Source organism: Dasypus novemcinctus, chromosome 16, assembly GCF_030445035.2.
Source record: "Dasypus novemcinctus isolate mDasNov1 chromosome 16, mDasNov1.1.hap2, whole genome shotgun sequence".
Lineage (NCBI taxonomy): Eukaryota > Metazoa > Chordata > Mammalia > Cingulata > Dasypodidae > Dasypus > Dasypus novemcinctus.
The window spans coordinates 97135930-97154685 of record NC_080688.1 but is presented as its reverse complement, the minus strand read 5'-3'; the positions used below and the strand labels follow the sequence as shown (position 1 = coordinate 97154685).

General features: G+C 46.4%; 1 protein-coding gene and 1 long non-coding RNA gene across 2 annotated transcripts in view; both read left to right on the top strand.

The window, feature by feature from the left end:
- The window catches only part of PARD6G (par-6 family cell polarity regulator gamma), a 110922-nt gene extending 100882 nt beyond the window's left edge, over positions 1–10040 (top strand). Inside the window, exon 3 of the mRNA XM_058277943.1 lies at positions 6955–10040. Within this exon, the coding sequence (XP_058133926.1) occupies positions 6955–7802 (848 nt within the window). The 3' untranslated portion in view covers positions 7803–10040. The remainder of the gene's footprint in view (positions 1–6954) is intronic.
- A 3329-nt stretch (positions 10041–13369) lies between these two features.
- Positions 13370–16616, top strand: LOC139436631 (uncharacterized). Its single transcript, XR_011645912.1, has 2 exons — positions 13370–14577; positions 16153–16616. It is a non-coding gene; the product is annotated as an uncharacterized lncRNA (long non-coding RNA).
- The last annotated feature ends 2140 nt before the right edge of the window (positions 16617–18756 follow it).

Below are 18756 nucleotides of genomic sequence, written 5' to 3'. Positions count from 1 at the left end.
TCTCTAGCTCTACCTGTGGATTTGTCTATTTCTCCTTTCAGTTCTATCAGTTTTTTTGTTTGGTTTGTTTTTTGTTTTGTTTTGTTTTTAATTTTATCAGTTTTTGTTTCACATATTTTGCAGCTTTGATGTTGGTGCATACACATTTAGGATTGCTGTGTTGTTATAGGTGGCTTAAGTGTTTTATCATTATGTAATATCTCCCTTTGTCTCTGTAATTTTCTTTGCCCAAAGTCTACTTTGCCATTTATATAGCTTCTCATGTTTTCTTTAGTATTTGCATGGACTATCTTTTTCTATCCTTTTATTTTCAGCCTGCCCGTAGTGTTATACTTGAAGTGACTTTCCTGTACATAACTTAATTGGATTATGTATTTCTTTTTTAAAATCTACTCTGCCAATCTCCTCTTTTAATTAATATATTTAGGCCATTTAAATTTAATATAATTATTGATATATGGTGTCTTAAGTATACAATTTTATTTTTTGTTTGTTGTCTTTTCTTTCTTTTTCTTTTTTCTGACTTCCTGTGATTTACTTGAACACTTTTTAGAACTCCATTTTGATTTATCTGTAGCTTTTTGTTGTTGTTTGTTTGTTGAGATACCCAGGGTAGGGGATTGAACCTGGGACCTCATATGTGGGAAACCAGTGCTCAACCACTGAGCCACAGCATCTTCCCCTGAGTTGGTTTTCTCATTTGTTTTGCTTGTTGTGCATTTTTGTTTTTACAGGAGGCACCAGGAGCTGAAACCTGGACCTTCCATGTGTGAGACAGGAGCTCAACTGCTTGAGCCACATCTGCTCCCTGATGTGTTTTTTTGGTTTTTTTTTTTTTAAGGTGCATTTTTTATTTATTTCTCTCCACCACCACTCCCCCCCACCCCCAGTTTTCTGTCTATGTCCATTCACTGTGTGTGTTCTTCTGTGTCTGCTTGTATTCTTGTCAGCGGCACCAGGAATCTGTGTCTCTTTTTGTTGTGTCATCTTGCTGCATCAGCTTTCCATGTGTGTGGCACCACTCCTGGGCAGGCTGCACTTTTATTGCGCAGGGCGGCTCTCCTTACAGAAGGCAGTCCTTGTGGGTGGAGCTCCCCTGTGTGGCATGGCACTTCTTGCACACATAAGCACTCTGGTTGGGCCAGCTCATCACACTCGTCAGGAGGCCCTGGGTTTGAACCCTGGACCTCCCATGTGGTAGGCGGACACTCTTATCAGTTGAGCCAAATCCACTTCCCCCTGTAGTGTTTTTGAGTATCTCTTGGTACAACTTTTTGAGTGGTTGCTCTGGATAAATACATTATATATACATAGCTTTATCACACTCTATTGGTGTCATCATTTTATCATTCAAGTGAAGTATGGAAAATTCAGTTCTCATTACATCTCCTTACCCTCCCTTATTATAACATAATTGTCTTAAATATCTCTGCTACATACATTTAGAACATCAGACAGTGTTAAAATTTTTGCTTCAGCTGTCAAACATAATTTGGAAACCTGATACCCATAATTTTGCTTACTCTATTCTTTCTTCCTTCCTGATATTCCAGGTTTCCTTCTTTTATCATTTCCTTTCTGTTTAGAGAACTTCTTTTAGTCATTCTTTTAGGGTAGGTCTACTGGAAAACATTATCTTAGTTTTCATTGATCTGAGAATGTCTTGATTTCCCCTTCATTTCTAAAGGATATTTTTTCTGGGTATACGGTTTTGGTTTGACAGTTACCTCTTCCTTCTGGCTTCCATGGTTTCTGATGAGAAGTCTACTGTCATTAAAGTTGTTTTCCCCCTATAGGTTAGTAATCATTTTTCTCTGGCTGCTTTCAAGAATTTTTTTAATTTTCAGAAGTTTAATTATGATATGCTTTGGAGTGGCTTTCTTTGAGTTTATATTCTTGGGGGTCACTTAGCTTTTTAAAGTCCTTGGTTTATATTGCTTGCCATATTTGTAAATTTTCCAGGCATTATTTCATCAAGTACTTTCTTAGTACCACCCTCTTTCTCCTGTACTCCAGGACTCCAATGACAAGAATATTAAATCTTTTGTGTTATCCCCACCGGTTCTTGAGGGTTTTGTTTTTTTTTTTGGTAAAATATTTTCTCTCTGCTGCTCAGGTTAATTAATTTCTATTTTTCTGTCATCCTGTTCACTGATTCTTTCCTCTGACCTCTCTAAAGTGCCCATCCACTGAGCTTTATATTTTGACTACTATATTTTTTCAGTTCTAAAGTTTCCATTTGGCTCTTCTTTATATCTTCTCTTTGCTGAAACTCTCCATTACTTTACCGAGCCTTTCTATTTTCATTTGTTTCAAGCAAGTGCATAATTGTCCATTCAAGTATTTTTATCTCACCTGCTTTAAAATATTTGTTAAATGATTCTAACATCTGTGTCTTCTTAATATCAGTGTCTATTGATCATCTTTTCCATTTAGTTTGAGATCCAGTTTTTGGTATAATGAGTGATTTTCTATTGAAACCTGAACATTTGGGTATTATGCTATAAGATTATGGATCTTATTTAAACCCTGTTTTAGCAGGCCTCCTCAGACACTGCTATGGCAGGGACATGGGACACTGCCTCGTTATGGACAGATGGAGGCAGAAGTCCAGGTTCTCGACGGGGCCTCACTGATAACCAGGGTGGGAGGATGACCCCTCCACACTCCTGGACATGGTGCAAGTTCTGGCTCCCACTGACCTTTGCTGGCACGGGTGGGGGTGGGACATCAGTCCTTCCTGTGGCGTTTGCCCAAAGTGGTGATTATCCAAATGTCTTCTGTCTCTCCAGGCTGCCCCTTTCTGGCCCTTTCGCCAGGCTGTTTTGGAACTTCTGTCTGTTCTCCTTGGTGTTTCTTCAGCCCCAAGCCCTCGATGTCTGAGGAACACCCAGGAATTCCTGGCACACCAGTCGTCAGGCCCCCAGGGCCCCTGCTCTGTGCCTCTGCTCGCCCCCTTCCAGGGTCTTATGTGTGCTTTTGATATAACCTCCACGGTTTTTAGATGAACTTAGAGGAATGGGGAACAGTGTGTCTACTCCTTTTCCTGGCAGTGGATGTCCACAACCTGCTTTTGGTTGGTAGCTCTGACATCTACTTCCTGGTGTTCCAAAGTAACTTATTAGCCCTTCAGAGGGAGGACGCTCTTTTGTCCACAGCTCTGGGGAGGGTCCTTACTCCAGTGACGCACAGCAAGGCGGTCCACTCAGCAACACCAGCCCACCCCGGCCGCACGTGGCCCAGGGCGCGCAGGGCCCAGAGCACGGCACACTGGGGACTGCAGTTTGGAAGGGGACATCCTGGTCGGGCCACTGGAGCAGGATTCAGTCTGGGAGCCGAGAGCGGCCCCCAGGAGGGACTGGGTGGGTGAGGGTGAGGATGGGGAGAGCTGGTAGCAGGGGCGGGGGCTGGAGAAGTGAACAAGCCCACTGGGTGGGGGTGGAGGAGGCAGGCAGCCTTTAGGGTTTCCCCGAAGTCTGTAAGCCGGTGGGTGCAGAAAGAGGATGCTCCCCGCAGCAGCATCTGTCCGTCCTCACTCCAGACCCCTGCTTCTTCACCCACTTCCCTTGTGCACACAACAGGCGGCCCTGACTTGCTTAAATCCGTTGCACACAAATGACACAACAAAAAGAGACACAGATTCCTGGTGCCACGACAAGAATGTAAGTGAACACAGAAGAACACACAGTGAATGGACACAGAGAGCAGACAATGGGGGGGGGGAGAAGGGGAGAGAAATAAATAAAAAATAAAACCTTAAAAAAAAAGAGCAAGTCCTAGGAGAGGATGCTTTTGTTTTGTTTCTTCAGTCTGAGGAGACTCTGGTCTTTCACAGCCACAGAGCCTTCCTGTGTCTGAACCTAGGTCCTGTGGCCCCCCACTTGCACATGTGTGCACACACCACACTCACATGGACACACACAGACGTGCACACCCGCAAATATGCTCACATGCATGCACTCACGTGAACAATGCACACTCACATGAACATGCTCGCGGCACAAATGCACGCTCACATGTGGACATGCTTGCATACGCACGCTCACATGTGGACATGCTCACGCACGTGCACATGCCCTCACTGCATCCAGGGCTGGTCCTGGCTGCCCCTCGCTCTCTGTGGGGTCTTCTGTTGAGCTCTGCTGGTGAGCCCTTGGGCTCTTCTCACCACCCCTTCCCTGCCTATCCCCACTGACCCCCAAGGCCAGCCTGCCAGCTGCAGCAGCTGAGGCGTGGCCTCCTACAGGAGGCCTCCATGATGTCCGACATCTGTCCCCGTCATGCCAGCACACATGCTCGTGCCTGCCTTTCCACGCAGCTTCATTTAAAATCACGTTTGCATCTGTCTCCAGCAAAGGCCACACTTACTTGAGGGCAGGGGCTTAGGCTCATTTGTGGCTCCATCCCTCCTGTCAGAGGAAGCTGTGGGCATTCGCTGACGTTGCCATCGTCCTACGCTCCACGTGGATGCAGCGTGATCAGGAGGACGAGAGGGCAAGCAGCCAGATGCGGAGGTGGCGTGGGACAACGTCCAGTCCAATTGAAGGAGGGGACAAAGCAGTTATGGCACAGGGCACACACAAAGATCCCGTCTAGAGAAAGCACAGCAAGGTGCAACATATGTGCACACGTGGGACGGAGAGCAGAGTAGACGCCAGCGTCACAAGTGTGCCAGCCACCTCGTTTCCAAAGTCCCTCACGCCTCGCTGCACGGGGTGGAGAAGGTGCTAATGGCTCCGCTGATGCTGTGAGCCTCCTTGATCCGCCGCCGAGCAGGGATGTGCTGGGCGCTTGCTAAGAGCAGGCTCCGCTTCCAAGGAGGCGGACGTGTCCGCGCTCCGGGGGCTGGGGCCCTGGCCCGTCCTGGCTGCCGCGCTGAGGCACGATGCGTGCCCAGGAGCTCATGGGGAGCCCTGCCCCCTCGGCCATCGCGGGACCTGATGGTCAGCGCTGGCGTCCTCGGCCTCGTTTTTGAGCTGGCCGAGTGCCGCTCTCCAGGTGCAGCCAAGCTTGCCTTTGAGGCCCACTCCAGAGCCTCCCACCACCTTCTGCAGCTCCCAGAGGAAACCAGGAGGCAGCAGGGCCTGACCTGGGCCCTCGGCTCACTGCGCCCAGGCCAGCTTGCTTGCATAATCTCAGCTGGTGGAGAAGCAGCTGCCTGGCCGTGCACACAGCACCCCCCCGTGGGGCTAAGAGAAGATGAGGGTGCAGATGTGGCTCAAGTGGGTTCGGTTTTGATGCCCCCTGAAAATAAGAAGCAACAAACCAAACAAACGGGAAAAACCAACTCAGGACCGATGTGGCTCAGTGGCTGAGTGCTGGCTTCCCATGTACAAGGTCCTGGGCCGCCTAGTATCTAAAATAAAAAAGAGAGAAGATGAGGCTTCTTTGCAGGGAACTGAGCCTGGAGACAATTTCCTTTGAATTAGGTATTTAAAGGAATTCTCTTGCTACCTCCCATGATTATTTCTGAATCACTTTCCCACCTTTTTTCCTGTTTCCTTTTACCCAGCTTCCCCACCCACAGTTCCTACAAATTTTTGTTCTTAATTAATCAACCTTTTGTTTCCTATAGCAACATAAATGAGGAGCGGCCACTGCCGGCACCCGAGGCTGCCGACTCGGAGCACTTCTGCTCAGACTGCTGCCCTGTGAGCTCTGCTCCGGGCTTAGAGCAGGGCATGTGGCTGGGGCAGCGGAGCCCCAGAGCTTGTTTGCGCGGGGTGTCGGTGTGGGGCTGGCGGGGGCAGTGTCCTCTCCTGCCCTGGCCAACCCAGAAGTTACCATGTCCTTGTGTCAAAAACAAGAGGCCTGATATCAAAATAAAAGCCAGAAACAAGATGGCCCCCAGGCATGAGAGAAAAATGTTCTTGTCTTCAGGGTTTCCAAATGGTGCCAGTCATTGGAAACCTTCCTAATCTTCCTTCCTAAACCTTCATTTTAAAATTTTTCACTTAGACTGAGATCCTTACTTCCTCATTTGTTCATTGACCTGACAGGATCTTTGTCCTGTTTCGCCAGAGCCCCACGCAGGGGTCAGCATCTCCACCAGCGCGTCCTGCTGGGGGCGGGGGCGGTGCTGGGCACATGTCCCCCACCTCCTGCTCCCTCTCCCGGGCCTTCTTAATTCTCAAATCGGAGACCTGTGGTTCTGCTGGCTCAGAAGGAATAGCATTTTCCTGCTTTCTCAGCGTCTCTCTTCTACTTGCCTCCTTATCAGCTGCTAACCAGAAATATGTGGAAATGATTCTCATGAGTACTAAGAAACATCTTGCAGCTCCAGCAGACTACTTGGTTGTCAGACACTTTACAAGGAGCTCACAGATAGGAAGCCAAGAAACTAGGAGAAGACTTCTCTTTCTGTGATTAGCCTAGAAAAAGAACTGAGTCTCTTATACTTGAAAAAGAAGAGATGTATAAGAAAATCATTTTTAAGAAACTGGGTAAAATTTAAAGTCCTAGTCAGCCGACGGCCCGTGAAGCTCTTGGGTGGAGGCCCCTGCGGGGATTTAGGGCCGTGTCTTCATCGTCGCCCGGAACCGGGCTTTCTCCTGACTTCTCCTCGGCTGTCGCTTAGCCTTGAACTCCCGCGCCGTGGCTCCTCGAGGCGCGCTCTGGAGCTGCCTGGGGGCTCGTTTGGGGGAGGACGGGTCTTCTCCCCTCGGCCTAGGTGTTTCCCGAGCCCCCGGCCAGGGTCGTGCGTGCAGCCTCCGCTGTGCATTCAGTGGAGCCACTTAGGGAGTTAGTCCAGCGTGGCTGCGGGCCTGGGTGGAAGGCTATTTGAGACTTTCCCAGAAAGTGAAGCGTGATGAAAAGGAGCCGCTGCTTCCCTGCTGAGTGCTTGTGCGCACAGGCATTTCTCGGCGTCGCCGATGACGGCGCGGGCCTGGCGCGCGGCCTCCGCCCCGGGCTCGGCTCGCGCGGCCTAACTGTGCTCTCTTTGGGCTGTTTCAGAGGAGGCGGACCACTACGGCTTCGGCGCGGGCACGCTGCGGAAGAAGAAGGCGCTGGTGGCGCCGCGCGACGAGGGCCCGCGCCGCCGCGCCCAGCTGCGCATCGGCCTCCCGCGCGACTTCCGCCCGGTCTCGTCCATCATCGACGTGGACGTGCTGCCCGAGACGCACCGCCGCGTGCGGCTGTACCGGCACGGCTGCGAGAAGCCGCTGGGCTTCTACATCCGCGACGGCGCCAGCGTGCGCGTGACGCCGCAGGGGCTGGAGAAGGCGCCCGGCATCTTCATCTCGCGCATGGTGCCCGGCGGCCTGGCCGAGAGCACCGGGCTGCTGGCGGTCAACGACGAGGTGCTGGAGGTGAACGGCATCGAGGTGGCCGGCAAGACGCTGGACCAGGTCACGGACATGATGATCGCCAACAGCCACAACCTCATCATCACGGTCAAGCCCGCCAACCAGAGGAACAACGTGGTGCGCGCCGGCCGCGCGCCCGGCGGCCCCGGCCCCTCCTCGGACAGCGCGGCCAGCGCGCCCGGCCGGCCGCCCCCGCGCGTGCTGCAGAACTTCCACCCCGACGAGGCGGAGAGCGACGACGAGGCCGACATCGTGCTCGAGGGCGCCCTGGAGCCGCGCGCGCCCCGCGCGCAGCCCGCGCCCCCCGGCCCCTCGCGGCCCAACGGCGCGGGCCTGGCGCCCAGACTGCAGCGCGAGCTGGCCCTCGGCGGCCCGGGGCGCGGCAGCAGCGGCAGCATCCACAGACTGCTCAGCGCGCTGCGGCCCGACCCGCGCCACAGCCTGGTCCTGCCGCCGGGCGGGGTGGAGGAGCACGGCCCGGCCGTCACGCTCTAGGGCGCGCCCGCGGCGCCCGGGTCGGAGCAGGGGCCGCGGGCGCACCGCGCAGGGGCGATGTGTGAACCTTCATTGCGACTCTAAAGCAAGGAGAGTAACTGTATACCTCCAGTCCCTTCCTGCGCCGTCTTTTGTTTATCCCACCCCTTTCTCCCACATCCTAGTCTTTATTTCAACTCACTGGATAGAAAATAAAAATACTATTTTTATAGAATTTCTCCTCAGAATTTAAAATTCCCACACACGCTCACAAAATCCATATCAGGGCCATGTGCAGCGGCTAGTGCCTTTGTAAATTGGTAGACAAGACCTGACCACGTGTAGAAAATACTTCATTGGGATTTTTTAAGACGAAGCTTTAAAAGTATGTTCTTTAAATATGAAATTTTTTAACTTAATCTGTGCAAAAACATCCCATGGTGTCAGCACAGCATTTTCGCTGTACGTTTTGCCAACCTGCACCAGAGGTTAGGTTTTGCTGATGGGCCTTAATACTTGGGAAAAGACATGTGACAATGAGGCAGGGGGACCAATAGCACAGCATTTCCAGGCCTGTGTCCTGAGGGCACCAGAGAAAAAAGGCTCAGGGGGTCCCCACCCCTGCCTCATGGACCCCTGCCCCGGATTCTACCTCACTAGGTGGAACCAGAACATTTTCTTATTCATGGTAAAACTGGAGGTTTCACCCAGTACTCATTGCAAACGAAATAAAATAAATGTACCAAAACTTGGGAGTAGATGTGACCATGAAATGTGAATTGCAAATGATGACATAGTTTTATGGTCATATTTCATATAAGCAAATGGGTGCTGAACTACTCACCTGGGAGAGTTAAGCTCACAGTGAAACAGTTGCTGCCCCACTCAAAAACAGAATCCTCCTTGCAGACCATTGTTATGTGTCTTATCAGAAGTGGCTGTCTTCAGCCTTCGAGGTGGATTTCGTTCTGAGAAGCAACCAGCCCTGCTGGATTGGACCGTAACACCCAGTTACAGCGTTGTGATCAAAACCAATACTCACTGTGAGGTAATAAATCCAGCTTCCTGTGGAATGACGCGCTTTGAGCAGCGAGGCTGGGTAAGTTTGGTATTCCTTTCACAGGGCCTCTGGAAGTCCCACAGTCCTGTGCCCCGCAAGTCCTCCTCATTTTCAAAGCAGCCCTGCCTTTTGAAGTCACAATTAGCACACCCTAGTTTCCGTTTCGTTTCTAGAGTAGACAGGCTGGCAGGGGTCCTTTTGCTTTAACCATAACAAACCACATGAATTTAATGGCTTTTAACATGTTAAATTAATTGTCACTTCCCTTTGCTCTTACAGTAATATTTACATATTTAGTAATTTTAAAGGTTTATTCATGTTTGATCCAATTACATTTTATATTAAGTATATTTCCTGTTTGAATACAATGTCAGGGAGAAAAACGTTACACTTATACTTTGAGAACTAACCTCTGACTGAATAAAATGTTCCCGTAAATTCAAGTAAAAGTAGTTTCCAGGCGAGGAAGGTGCCAGCTGAGCATGTCGAGCTCGGTGCATGGCACAGCTCTCAGTGCTGGCTTGAGTTTTTTGGCTTTCATATCTAACAGGTTAACAGATGGAAAATGGTGTAGCTCAAATTTTTTCTTTTTCTGAATTCCTTAAGTGAAAGGCAAATTCTCCGTCGTTTGGATGCTATTTATTGAAGAGAAGTAGTCCTATGAGCAGTTGTGTTTCCTGTCCAGCTTCACCTGTGCAACAGGTCGCTGACCACTTGGTTCTAAGCCTGGGGAAGGCCAAAGATGCTTCAAGGCCGAGGTCAGGGTAAGGCGAGCGCCGCGGGGACAGCAGCGCAGCTAGTGTTTTTGCCAGGAAGAGGTATTATAGAACCCAAACCAGTATTACTTCCACCAAAGAAATGTGCTTTACTAAGGTATTACTGGTTTACTGAATATTCTGTTGAATAACTGGGTTTGCTACCAAGAAGAAAAGTTATATTTCACACGGTGTTCTAAGATGTTAAGCAAATGTGAGTAATTTTTTAAAGGAAAAGCTTCCTATGCAATCTGTGAGCTATTGTTCATAATGTCAGGAATTGTGAACTGCTTGGAAGAGCTGCTTTGATGTGTTTTTCTGGCCGGGTCTGTACTTTTGTCATTTTATTTTCTTCTTAAAAAGAAAAAACTTTATGTAGTATTATATATTATATTTTCTTGGTTTTATATATCAAAGAATAAAAACTTTTTGCTTTTGAATTAACATCATTAAGGATGTATTTCAGTGTGGAGTAAATGAAGGGTCGAATGAGTGCTAGCGAGAAATGACCTCTCCCAAAGGCGCTGCGCCTCGTTTCTCAGCCTCCCATGGTTCCTAGGAGGCACGTGCCGGTGTCCCCAGCCAGGGTCAGAGAGCAGAGCCCGCGCCCGCAGGCAGGAGTGGGGTGACGGGGGGGGGGGGGGGGGGGGGGGATGCGTCTCGGGTCCAGAATCTTCTCTTAAAGACCTTTGCAGAGGGAGAGAAAAGCCTCGGGAACAGCTGGAAGCCGGAAGTCAGTGGAGCGAGGAGACCCCGAGGCACGGTGCCCGGCACCGGCCTCCTGCCACCACCCTGGCCGGGGCTGCTGCCGACCCCGCCTCTGTCCCCTTCCTCGCCCTCGAGCCTTGTCTCCTGCGGTCACTCGTCCTTTCTGTGCCTCCAGGAGGTGAGTGCCCGTGCCGGCCCCACGGGTCCCCAGGAATCCGGGAGAGTGGACACTCGCGCAGGCTTGGCCCAGGGTCCCACCCTGAGGGCTCAGCCCCACGGGTCCCCAGGAATCCGGGAGAGTGGACACTCGCGCAGGCTTGGCCCAGGGTCCCACCCTGAGGGCTCGGCCCCACGGGTCCCCAGGAATCCGGGAGAGTGGACACTCGCGCAGGCTTGGCCCAGGGTCCCACCCTGAGGGCTCGGCCCTACGGGTCCCCAGGAATCCGGGAGAGTGGACACTCGCCCAGGCTTGGCCCAGGGTCCCACCCCAAGGGCTCCGCCGTGTGGCCACCGAGCTGAAGGCCCGAAGCAAGCCCGGGGCTCGCGGGCTGTCCAGGGACGCGGAGGCTCCGGCCACTCGCAGCTGTCTCTGGAGAAGAGGGCTGTGGCGGACTTGCCCTTGAACTCTTTATCTGAGGTTTTCATAAACACATGCCATCAAATTTTTAATCAGAAAAATAGATTCTTCCATTTTTTTTAAAGAGTAGCAAATGAGGGTAACAGAGATAGCGCCCTGCCTTTCCTCCTCTTCAAAGGTTTCTGGGAGACATTTTTTTCTGATTCTAAAGAAATAGGTGCTCATTTCGGAAAATTTGAAAAATATCAAGAAGAAAAGCATCCACAGAAATCCTACGAACAATCACTGTCAGTGTTTTGGTATTTGGTATTAGACGCCATCAGATAACTCGACAATACTAAATAATCGACACACTGCAGTGCTGCACATCTGACTTTTTCATGTCACCCGTTTGCTTTAGTTGGTAAAGGCTGCCAAAGGCAAACACCAGAAAAGGGTTGCTTTTAAAACAGGAATTTATTAGGGTAAAATCCTACAGTTCCAAGACGTGAACATGCCGGAAGCCAGGCACCAGCAGCGCTGCAGCCTCACCGAGCCAGCCGCTGGCCACCCGAGACCGGCCGGGAGGCTGAGGGAGCCCCACTCGGCCAGGAGCACTTCCCCGAGCTCGGCTGCGGGCAATTCGCGCCTCAACTCTCTTGGCTGCTCTGCCGCCCTCAGCTTCTGTAGCTGTGGGACCCTGGAGTCCCCACAGGGCAGAGTGAAAACGGCAGCTATCTCTCTGTGTCCCGTTTATACGATTCTGGTAAAAGAATTAGTCCCCACCCCGGGGCCACAGTCTAATCAGAGGCCCTTGACTAAAGCAATCTAATCAAAATATCCCACATAAAATAGATTTACATGTACAGGAATGGGTTAGCTTAAGAGCATAATTTTCTGGGGTCCACAAAACCCAAACTGAGACAACATCATAAATGTTTTCCCATGGCAATTAACTTTCTTCCAAAACAGTATTTTCATAGCTGCAAAATACGGGTATACCTAAATTGTTTACCGTTTTCCTACTGATAGATATTATGTTATTGCCAGTTTTCACAGTATAAAAAGTACGATAGTGGGAAGCTTTACACATAAATCTTTGTCTATATTCCCAATTATTTCTTTAGTTTAGACTCCTAGAAATGAAATCTACATCAAAGGTTCTGAACATTTCTGAAATTTTTTTTTTCTGAAATGATCTCACAGAGAAGTTCCATATAATATAGTAGAAAAAGCTTTTTTCCTGAACTGTTGGTGAGTACATTGCCAAACTAAGGCCCTTTGACCCTCATTTACTGTGTTTCCTACAAACGACATTCTCCTACATAACCACAGAACAATACCCAAACCAGAAATCCACATGAACACTTTACCAGCGTCCTTGACCCCATTCAGATTTCACCGTTGTCCCAAAAGCATCCAGCTCAGAAGCTCACGTTGCAATTAGTTGACCTTACTCCCCTTCAACCTGGGGTAATTCTTTAGTCTTTCCATGATTGTCATGACCTTGTTACTTTGGAGAATTTTTGTGAAGTCTTGTCTCTCAACTTGGCTTTGTCTGATAGTTGCTCTTGGTTAACTTTGGATCCTGTCCTGGGCAGGAATCGTCACCTACTGTCTCAGGTGGCACCCCAGTATAATTTGTGCCACTTGACATTCATTTCCCTTTGTAATTATTAGGTATTCTATAGAGAGGTATTTTGAGACTATGGACATAATCTCATTCCTTATCAAATTTTCAAATATTTCATTCATTTGTGTCAGTGTAAATATATGGATTCCTATTTTATTCGATAGGTAATAACCCATTACTCTCATTATTTGTTTTGTCAAAATGCCCCAGCTCTGGCTGGTGGGATGTGCATCTTTTCTACCTGCCCCCATCAGTCTTGAAGCACATTCTTGCTTCCTGGTCCATCAGGTGTTTCAGGCTCATGTTGTGCTTTCCTTGTCTCAGCCCTAAAACCAGCCTGCCCTTCCCAGAGCCATGGCTCCTGCCTCTGGATGGCATTTCGAAGCCAAGATCTGGGCTCTAGTTCTTGTCACATCCTGCTTTTTGTTAGTTCCTTGCACTCAGGTTTCAAAAGTAATTAATTAATTGGCCTAGAACTTTGCTGTTGGCAGAGACTGACTGCCAGGCAGATGCCTTTTGCTTTTCCACTTCTTGAACATCAAAGCTGTAAAACCTTTGCACTCTAATACACCTTATTTCAACACTGACAGCAACAGCTTTATATAGAATGACTTAAAGGGTCAATTGGATTTAATCACAGAACTTAAATAAATGCACTGAAGTTTTAGAAAAGTGTAAAATACAGAAAAACACAAGGAAGAAAACTGCTCCTTATTCACATCTCCCATGTGGCTGAGGACATGGTCGTGCCCATTCATTCGTGAGGCCAGCCTCTGGGTCCTCGCATGTTCAGAGGACTGTTCAAGAGGAGAACAAACTTCTGGTAGGAAGCGCTCAAAAATCTATTTTGGTCTCCTACCTGGTCTGTTCCTCTCTTTTTAGACTCCCTGCTGCTCTATGGTTTGAGAACTCCTTAAGATCAAGAGTCGGTGAAGGGGAGCAGATGGGGCTCAAGTGGTTGAGCACCTGCTTCCCACATGGAGGTTCTGGGTTTGATTTCTGATGCCTCCTAAAAAACAAACAACATGCAGAACAAATGAAAGCAAACAAACGAAAAAACCTCAGGGTTGCCAATATGGCTCAGCACCGGCTTCTTACATACAAGGTCCCGGGTTCAATTCCCAGTCCCAGTACCTTAAAAAAAAAAAAAAAATCAGAGGCGCAATAATCCACTTGGGGCCATCAGTGAATGGATCTAAAGGTCACGTTGTACTTTCTTTTTTCTTTTTAAAGATTTATTTATTTTATTTAATCCACCCCCCTCCCCCGGTTGTCTGTTCTCTGTGTCTCTTTGCTGTGTCTTGTTTCTTGTTTCTTTGTCCGCTTTTGTTGTCGTCAGCGGCACACGAAGTGTGGACGGCGCCATTCCTGGGCAGGCTGCACTTTCTTTCGCACTGGGCGGGTCTCCTTACGGGGCGCACTCCTTGCGCGTGGGGCTCCCTTACATGGGGGACACCCCTGCGTGGCAGGGCACTCCTTGCGCGCATCAGCACTGTGCATGGGCCAGCTCCACACGGGTCAAGGAGGCCCGGGGTTTGAACCATGGACCTCCCATGTGGTAGACCGAAGCCCTAACCACTGGGCCAAGTCTATTTCCCTCTTTTTTCTTTTGACCATACCCAGAAGACATTACTTTCTCGACAAATGGTATATCAGGCAGGTTCATAGTTGCAAACAAAATGACAAGCGGATTGCAGCATGTTGGGGAGTTTTCCAATGAGAAGACTGAGGGCAATGAGGTTTGGGTGACAAGCATTCACTGAAATGTGTTGTTTTTTAACTGGACACTAGAAAGTCCCAGACGTCAGTACAACAGCCCCTGCGGTAAACAGCCAGGACCTGCGCTGCACTTACGTTCTAAGAATTTACAGAACCAAGCTACGTTCTAAGAATTTTACGGAACCGAGCTGTTTACACTGCCCCTTGAAACAAGATGAGCAGGTCAGCAGCACTTCCTTAAGCACCAGTGCCCAGCTGCCCTGGCCAGCTGCCTCGTAGGTGAAACAGCCCAGCACTCAGGGCAGGGGCGGGCGGCCAGGGCAACCTCCCTCTACATCTGGGGCTGGAGAACATGGAAACCAAATGTAAGCCGAGTCCCTTTGCCTTGTTTCCTCCCTTGTCAAAATCATCCCCATTTAAAGCAGTGGGCCAGCTTGATCCTGTTCTCAGAATACTTTTAAGGTGTTTTGCCTTTTTCTTTTGAGACTTGGTAATTTTTGTCACCCTTGTCACAGACCCTCCTTCCAGCTACACAAATGCAAAATATTTACTCTTAGAAGCACCAAAAGAAACCCTTCTTCTCCTCTGCTGTCCCAGCTCAAGTCTTCAGGGTAACGGAGTAGCTGCTTGAAGCTCCACGGATGAGCTTTGGGCAACAGCTGTAACAGCTGCCATTTTCTTTCAACCGCACCTGCGCGTAGTGCCATACCACTGCACGCCATGAAGACTTTTCAAGCAAACACACTGTAAAACTGGATATACTTTGAAAAGCTCTAAGTCGTTTCATTCTTCCTGTCAAGCTTTACAAATAGTATTAATGGAAACAAGAGAAAAGTGGTTTATCAAACTGAAGTTAGGTTACTTCTATTAAGCAATTTTTCAACTTAAAAACTTTATTTCTACATGAAATAATTTCTCATTAAATTATCAATCTAATAATCAGTGCTTATTGTAGTTGGTTATAAACTTTTTAAAAACTTCTAAACATAAATTAAGTGCAGATTGGTTAATTCTAAAACTTTCCTTATTACGGATCGAAGCTTTAGATAGGATCTTGAAGAACTTCTTGATGAGCTGATGCGTCTGTATGCTTGTTAAACAGTTGATTGGCTTATAATGCAAATAATGCCATAATTTAAACACCAAAATATAGTCTTAGGTTTAAATTATCAAGATATCGATTTGCGACTAAGCTACTTAAATACTCAGGTGCCAAATGAATTTTGCAACAGGAAGAAAACTATTTTAGCAATTTACTATCTTTATAAAATATTTGGTTCATTTCAGGTTATGATTTTGTTCATTAGCACCTGGCAAGACATCAAATTTAAATCTCTAGGGCAGTTTATGCTTTCAGTCTAACAATGTAGCACCAATTCACACTTGGGATATAGTGAAAATAGGAAATAAGTGAGAAACTGGAAGCAATCTAAACACAGAACTAAGTTATACATTGTGTTTGCCTGCAGGGATGAAGGATTAACTCAGAACTCTTACAAAAAAATGTATGGAACTCTCTTATTGAGTCCAAGATGGACTGATTTTGACAAATTTTAGAACCCTAAATATATGTAATATAGTATTGATCACATTTTATCCCAAATTATGCAGAGTAACTTGTTAGGCATATTCTCAATTTTTAGATTTTATGCTGCTTTACTACTTACCTACCCAGGCCTTTGTAAAATAACTGGAAGTAATGTGGCTAGAATGAAGGAGCAGGTCACAAAGGCAGAAGCTTAACTGGGGACTTTCCCAATATATTTTTAAAATTCTTGGTACAATTAATATACCCTCCTTTAATGTTATCTTACAGATGTGTATATATATATATTTATTTGAAAGCACATATAAAATGGACAAGGTCACTTGTTTAAAAATACCCAAAAATCTCCCTTGCAAATGCATAATTTAAAAACTGATCTCTTGTGCATTTCCAGTAGTTTCCAGAAGTCGTCTTCCACAAGGCACCAGCAAAGCATGCGTGTGAATCTGTCCTTCCAGCTGAAAAGGCCCCGAGACTGCGTGGGTCTGCAGGAGAGTCCTCTAAGAGGACATGAGGGGTTCACGAGGTGCTTGCTTGGATTCATGTTAATTCCATAAGTGGTGGTGAAGTATGGACATTTTTGTGTATTTTCAGGATCTTTATTTCACGTGCAATGTGGTGACTTACCATATCTTCCAGTTCTAACCAGAAAGTTACTTGGTAGGGGATTGGGGAAGCTATCATGGATTGTAAATTGCAGGAAACTGTACGCAGTGATTTATTGCAGCCAATTCTGCATTTGTATTTTAAAGTCAGACCTCATGGTCTTAGTTCATCCATTGCAGACATGTCTATGTGGTTGCCAAAGTTTGTTTTATAATTTAAACATTATTAAAATTTCAGATTTTTATTGGAAAAGGACTGTGCATTTTTTGCTTTATTTAAAATAAAGTCATGTTGTTCATAGGATTTTGATGGAATAAAGTGGTTTTGCAGGCACCTCCTTTAGAAGGCTATGAAAAACTAAACTTACCTACAATTTAGAAGTATATATACTTTCCCCTCAATATGTGTAGCTAAAATCATTTGTGTGAACGACTGCTTTCGTACTTGTTCTTCTTTCACGAACATGGTGGCTTCGGAGATCCCTTCCCAATACAAGAGGCTTTGATTTTTTTTTCTATCAAGAATACTTTTATTATACATGATGACATTGTATACACAACAGAATTTTGGGGAGACCATTTACACCCATGGCATTGAGTAACAAGCCACCACTAACCCACACATACCATACCGCACAGTCATTTTGGGATTCAGCCTAACAGGAACAAGACAGTTATTGCTTTTCAACAAAGAGAGGGCTTCAATTAAATAAAAGCCTCCACATCAAGAATGGAACCAACATCCTCTTAAATCTTAATACCCTGTGTACCTGTGAATGAAACCCAGACGTTAGAGCTTACCCCATCACCTTCAAAAGTTAGTATTAAAGTCAAATCCCATTTCTCAAAAAGGTGTAGGAAGTTCACTAGTATTTATAGACTCCATGAAATTATGAATAAAATCTGTACACTCAAGATACTGTTCCTCAAAACACAGAGCCTCCGTGGGGACTTGGGGACAACAGGCTGCAACAAAAATCTTCATGCCTTCCCTTTTCAAGTTTACTCTAAAAACCAAGGTCTGAAATAAATGTGCAAATAAGGCTTCAGTACGGTAAAGAAATGTCATTTCAAAGTTTCCACTTGAAGAGCTGAACTTCTAAAAGTTAAAAACAAAACATAAAATCAGCAGGCTTTATTTCTACAAGTTTAAAACTAGAAAGCCCCATTTGAACAAGGAGTTAAGTGTGTTAAATGCCAGTTATGTGCTAGTTGTTAGACAGTTGACAATGCTTTGATTTTTAATCTATTTTATAAGGTGGCCCCTCCTAATAAGCATATCATGTAGGCTGTTGTGTGTCTTTAACAAAAGTCTTTGAGATTGATGGTATAAATTCTCATTCCGGTTAAATCACTGTGAAAAAACTAATGATATAATTTAGACCTTAACTTTCAACCACCTTCTCAGTCACACATGTATACTTTTTATTCAAATGATTCAATCATGGATCACAAATTAAGAAACTCCTAAATTTAAAATCTGAAAGAACAAGCTACAGTTACTATATGGCAACTACTGGATACTGCTGTAAGTAATTAGTATGTTTTTTATGGCACATTGACTGAATATGAAAATAGCTTTCTTACATAACAACTATATTATTAAAATATTTTAACTCGTGGTTAATATTAAAGACTAAGTTGTAATTAGGACAAATTATAAAAAATTTGAATGATTCTAAAGCTGAGATTTAATATATACATAATAGAAATCCTAAATCCCAGAAAGCGTGAGCAGGTGTGCTACAAAGAAAATTGTTTACTCTCATCACCATCACCTATGAGAAAGGAATTGGTTTGAGAAAATTTAAAGTATAATATCCAATAAGAGAACGAAATTTAGCTTAACAGTTTTTAAAGTTAAAGAAAAAAAAATTTTAAGGTGATGACAATCCAGAAGGAACTCTACTTAGTAACATGGGAGAGACAAATACTGAAATAGCTGATGTTTCCTTTATTGCTGCTCACCAAGCAATCCCTCCTTCCTTCATTAGTATGTGACATCACTCTCATTAAGTGACCTTACTATGAACACTATTTAGAACGGCACCCAGCAAGCAGCCCGTTGGCAATCTTGATCACAATGGCTGACGACGTCACCACCACCAGAAACAGGGTATCTCGCATGAGGCCCTATATATTTTTCCTTTTTAAAATTTTCTAATATTTTCTTGAGACAAACTGTGAGATCACAGAACATCCATGCATAAAATACAGGATTCCCATATACTACCCTTTTATTAGCACCTTGCACTGGTATGTACATTTGTTACACTGACAAAGGCACATTTTCTGAGCTCTGAACTCAGGCCATGGTTGCGCTTAGGGCTCACGTGTGTCTTTTTTTTTTTTTTTTTTAAAGATTTATTTATTTATTTAATTCCCCCCCCTCC